The following is a 4,832-nucleotide window of genomic DNA, read 5'->3' as shown; positions in this document are numbered from 1 at the left end:
TAATGCGATTATGGATGTTTCCTACATATTTGTATATATTGATTCATGGAATTTCAATTCTGACTCTCATGCTTTGTTTTAATCCGCATTATTTACAAGAAATACCAGGTTCTATCAAATTCATCAACTGGATTTCTTAAAGGTAGCCTAATCTTTATGAATGGTAGTCTGTAAAGATGTTTTCCTGGAATTGAAGCCTTGATACAGAAACACTAAATTAGATGGGGTTTGTGTTTTTTCAAAATTGTTTTCAACAGGCCTGCCTGCTTATTTACAGTATTTGTCTCTGTTTCTCTGTGTCTTTACGTACAGCATAAAATCTGTGGCAACAAGGAAAACACGTGCAATTATAATGAATTATTATTATTATTATTATTATTATTATTATTATTATTATTATTATTATTATTATTATTATGCTATTGCAATTACATTTGTTGGCGGTAGTGTTATATTATTTTATTGTCATCGTCATAATCAATATTAGCCTAATGTTGCTGTTGTTCGAACATACTTTACTTCAAAGTGTCGTTTTCAGTATATAATCAACACTTATCCGCTACAATCCACAATAGTGTATATTACGTATCACTCATTGTTGACGCTCACACTTTGCATTCATTAACAGTGCATGCGCTAATCACCCAGCTTTTCATTTCTTGACAACTTCCTCTTTGATGTCAAATGGTTACATGCTAACCGTCTGATGTCTCAAATTAAGAGTAAATTGACTCCGATTCGCTTGCCACTTGTTAGAATTGTCCACAACACCTCAAAAACGGTGTTCGAAAAGACGACTTGCCCATGGGCTTTTAGCATGCGTTCAAAACACTCAAGACAGGCAAATTACATAGAAGTTAGGTGTCTCAGTACATAGTCTGAGTCTCTGCATCTCACATATACTTTAGGCACATGCATCAACAAAGCTGCAGACACTAGGCTTATGTGAAGTTATTAATCATTCAACAACATTGAAATATTTACCATTTCTGCAAATGACCACAAATTGTGAATTAGCAGTAAAATGGGAAGGGCTGAGGCGAAAAAATAACAAATGAAATGATTGGCGAGCCATAAAATGAGATTTGAAACCCATTCAAATAAGAGATCGCGACGTCAGTGTACTTATCCAAGGGAAATACGGAGAGAGAGAGAGAGAGAGAGAGAGACAGAGAGAGAGAGAGAGCGAGAGAGAGAGAGAGAAAAGGGGAGGGCGCGGGAGAGCGAGAGTGTGTATGAGGGGTGAGATTTGAGAAATAGGAGGGGCTTCTAAACGACTAGAAATGTCAATCAGAGCAAGGAGTCCCAATAATCTAAAGCAATCTGTAAGGACCTGACCTTAGTCCATCCAGATCAATAGGGAAGTGAGGGAGGAAGGCGCAATCGGATCGTTTACACTGGCTGTTTCTGAGGAAATATAGACTTCCCCTACACTTTGTTGTACTCACTGTAAAGTGGATATCGCAGTACGCACCGTGAGGGCGATTCCCTGCTTTTTGTGATTGCAGCAGACTTTTTTCTACGACCATGTCTTTCCCGCAGCTGGGATATCAGTACATCCGACCGATATACCCACCGGAGCGCCAGGGGATCAGCAATGCCCGAGCCGGGACAGAGCTGAGCCCGTCCGGCGCACTCTCAAATGTTCTTTCAACTATGTATGGATCACCTTTCGCCGCGGCGGCACAGGGCTATGGAGCTTTTCTTCCGTATTCAAACGATATATCCATTTTCAATCAATTGGTGAGTGGCTTTACTTATTCATGCTTTTGATTTCCTTCATTCATTCTTTTTTCAAACACAAATTGAGAAGGGACGAAGTCAGGTTACGTTGTTGAGACAATGATCCGTCTGTGAGGTGCTCGTTGGTGAACTTTGTTATTGACTCCTTTTTGTAAATAGAAAAGTAGCCAAAAAAGTAGCACATTAACCGAAATGTCGGTCAAACCCCCTTGATTAGCCCACTAAAAACAGAAACAAATCAAATCCAAATTAAGTTAATTTGCGGAATTACATACAATACAGTTAAATTGTAGCCTAGACTATAGTGAAACTGTTGTTATAAATGAAGTATAGAACAGAGGAGAGACGATAAGCATATTGCTAACTGCTATACTGTGTGGAATGGTTTTGCTAGATGTAACATGATAGAAAAATGCCCTGAGGTGCATAATTGGAGTTTTATACAATTTACATTATGTTTTCTGTTCTATTTACCATTATCAGAACGTAAAATGCCTTTTGGAAATATGATTCTTGCATCATTTCTCACATCCTTGTGGGTCTCTGTTCTTTGTCTTTCAGGGTGCCCAGTATGAGTTGAAAGACAGTCCGGGCGTTCAACACCCAGGATTTGCTCACCATCATCCTGCTTTTTACCCCTATGGGCAGTACCAATTTGGTGACCCTTCCAGACCCAAAAATGCGACCAGGGAAAGCACTAGCACACTCAAGGCCTGGCTGAGTGAGCACCGTAAAAACCCTTACCCCACCAAGGGGGAGAAAATCATGCTGGCCATCATCACCAAAATGACCCTCACCCAAGTGTCCACCTGGTTCGCCAACGCCAGGAGGAGGCTAAAGAAGGAGAACAAGATGACCTGGACTCCCCGGAGCCGGACCGACGAAGAGGGAAATGTTTACAACAGTGATCACGAGGGAGACGAGGAAGGGGACAAGAGGGAGGATGAGGAAGAAATCGATTTAGAAAATATCGACACGGAAAATATCGAGAATAAGGACGACTTAGATGACCAGGACGACCTACATGCTGATTTGAAATTAGACGGTAGAAGCGACTCTGAGATTTCAGATGGCTATGAGGATTTACAAGGGCCCGATCAGAGGTTTCTAAAAGCTGTTGTTGTCAAAGAGGGCAAAGATATTCACGTGGACCGAGGCGAGCACTTCCATCATCACCACTCGTTTGAAATTAAAGCGTCACAGCCGAACGGCGAACCACTGAAACTCAACCCAGTGTCCATCAACTCACCACCGTCAGAAAATAACGCGGCCCCAGCCCAAAAGCCAAAGATTTGGTCTTTGGCCGAGACAGCAACAACCCCTGACAATCCCCGCAAATCTCCTCAAATGAATGGCAACTGCGCTGGGCCCGCCGCCCAGACGATCATCACCCCTCACAGACTCATCTCTTGCCCTGTTGGAAAAATCCAGAACTGGACAAACCGAGCTTTTTCTGCTCACCAGCTCGCGTTACTGAACTCAAACCATTACCTCGGACTGGCAAACCAGGCTTCGGTGAACGGCCTCGCCCTCTACAGCAGGCAAACGGAGGACAAGAGTCATAATTCAGACACAGCCGTTACAGGTACATGTCACCATCACTGAGGCGAGCCTGTAAAAAACAACTGTTTATTACTATATTTCAGACTTTACTTAACCTCTTTAACGCTATGAATAGGCCTGCCCTGGACATATTTTTTAGGCCGTAAAGATGATCATAAAAGTGTGTTTCCATGCTATCGTTTATGTGACATAATACTACAAGGTGGTGTGAAAGCTTTGAAATGAGGGAATATTTGGTATGGCACAGGTTGTTGAAATAAATGCTCAAGTCAGTACTTTTTAAAATGTTATTAGCAGGTGGTTTATTGTGAGGATTGAATGGTCGTTCATGTCCGAGAATCTTTTTAAATTCTACAGTTGGCCCCATATATGCCATAGGGTATTGTACGTGTTTGTAGGCCCTTACAACCCGTGACTGACATTGGGGTCTCCAGGCAGCCTAATATAAAGACTACATTCACTGCGTCAATGGTGTGCTGTAGTAAGGGAGATAAATTAATGTTGTTGTTTTTTTTGTTTTTATTACCATTGTTATTTCAGAAAGATCTAGTGCCTTGGAAGCTGAGAAAAAGTTGTTAAAAACAGTCTTCCATTCAATTCAAAGACGGTAAGATTCTGTCAAACATATGCTATTTGGGTAATTTATTTTTGATGCACATCATATTTGAATCTATGAATACCACAGTTATTCAAACTCTATCCTATTTGCCATGTGTATAGTAGGACATGAAATAGAAGAATCCCTCTGTGCTTGTTAGGCTATTTCGTAAAGGCCTCAAAAATATTTGCATATATACCTTGCAACCTCAGTTCAAATTCACTACAATGGTTACAACCGCGGCTCTCATTTTTACCACGCTATTTTCATTTTACATCACTTTTATTTTTTTTTCAAGCTGTTCACATGCTTGTAGTTGTAGGTTGATCATTTCCATGACTTATTTCTTTTCTACTGCCCGTGTGTGTTGCAGGCCTCAGAACCAACTAGAAGCTGCGATGGTTCTAACGGCTCTCTCCTCCTCGTAGGCTTTCCCCTCTTTCTTATTATTTCATTTTAATATGTTGTAAGGAATGTAAAATAAGAATAATACATCGCTGTATACTTACCTTGTAAGCATGTCCTGTGTAAAACTGCTAATGTAATAATGTATGAACCTGTAGTCTGTGAGTTCTTTTTTTTCTTTTTGTAAGTTCTGTGAGGATTTGATGTTCAAATGTTTTGTATATAAAGTTAAGAAAATGTACATACTTGTGAACCAAATTGTACAAGAAAGTCTATATTTTGGCTAATAAATGAACTGCTGCAACTTTATCCAAACACTTGTGGTTCTATATGCAGGGTGTCTGGTGATTGTTTGGTGAAGGGAGTATTTTGAATTGCATGTTAGTTAATATGCTTTACAATTTGGAATGGTCAGAATTGCAATGCTTTACTTTTTGCATGTGTGTCTGTATAGCCTGGGGCAAATAGGGCTATGCTTCATTACGTGGCTCTGATAAGTAAATATTCGAGGCGGATTTTAGGT

The 4,832-nt window shown here is 40.4% G+C and overlaps 1 protein-coding gene across 1 annotated transcript; it reads left to right on the top strand.

Annotated features, from left to right (window-relative positions):
• Positions 1 to 1,333: 1,333 nt before the first annotated feature.
• On the top strand, positions 1,334 to 4,618 carry irx3a (iroquois homeobox 3a). The gene is made up of 4 exons (XM_083691613.1): positions 1,334 to 1,743; positions 2,305 to 3,328; positions 3,847 to 3,913; positions 4,278 to 4,618. The coding sequence occupies exons 1-4, from the start codon at positions 1,528 to 1,530 to the stop codon at positions 4,330 to 4,332; spliced, it is 1,362 nt and encodes a 453-aa protein (XP_083547739.1). The 5' UTR covers positions 1,334 to 1,527; the 3' UTR covers positions 4,333 to 4,618.
• Positions 4,619 to 4,832: the final 214 nt, after the last annotated feature.

Source organism: Argentina silus, assembly GCF_951799395.1.
Source record: "Argentina silus genome assembly, chromosome: 19".
Taxonomy (NCBI): Eukaryota; Metazoa; Chordata; class Actinopteri; order Argentiniformes; family Argentinidae; genus Argentina; species Argentina silus.
Note: the sequence above shows the minus strand (reverse complement) of the source record. Positions and strands in the feature narration are given on the sequence as shown.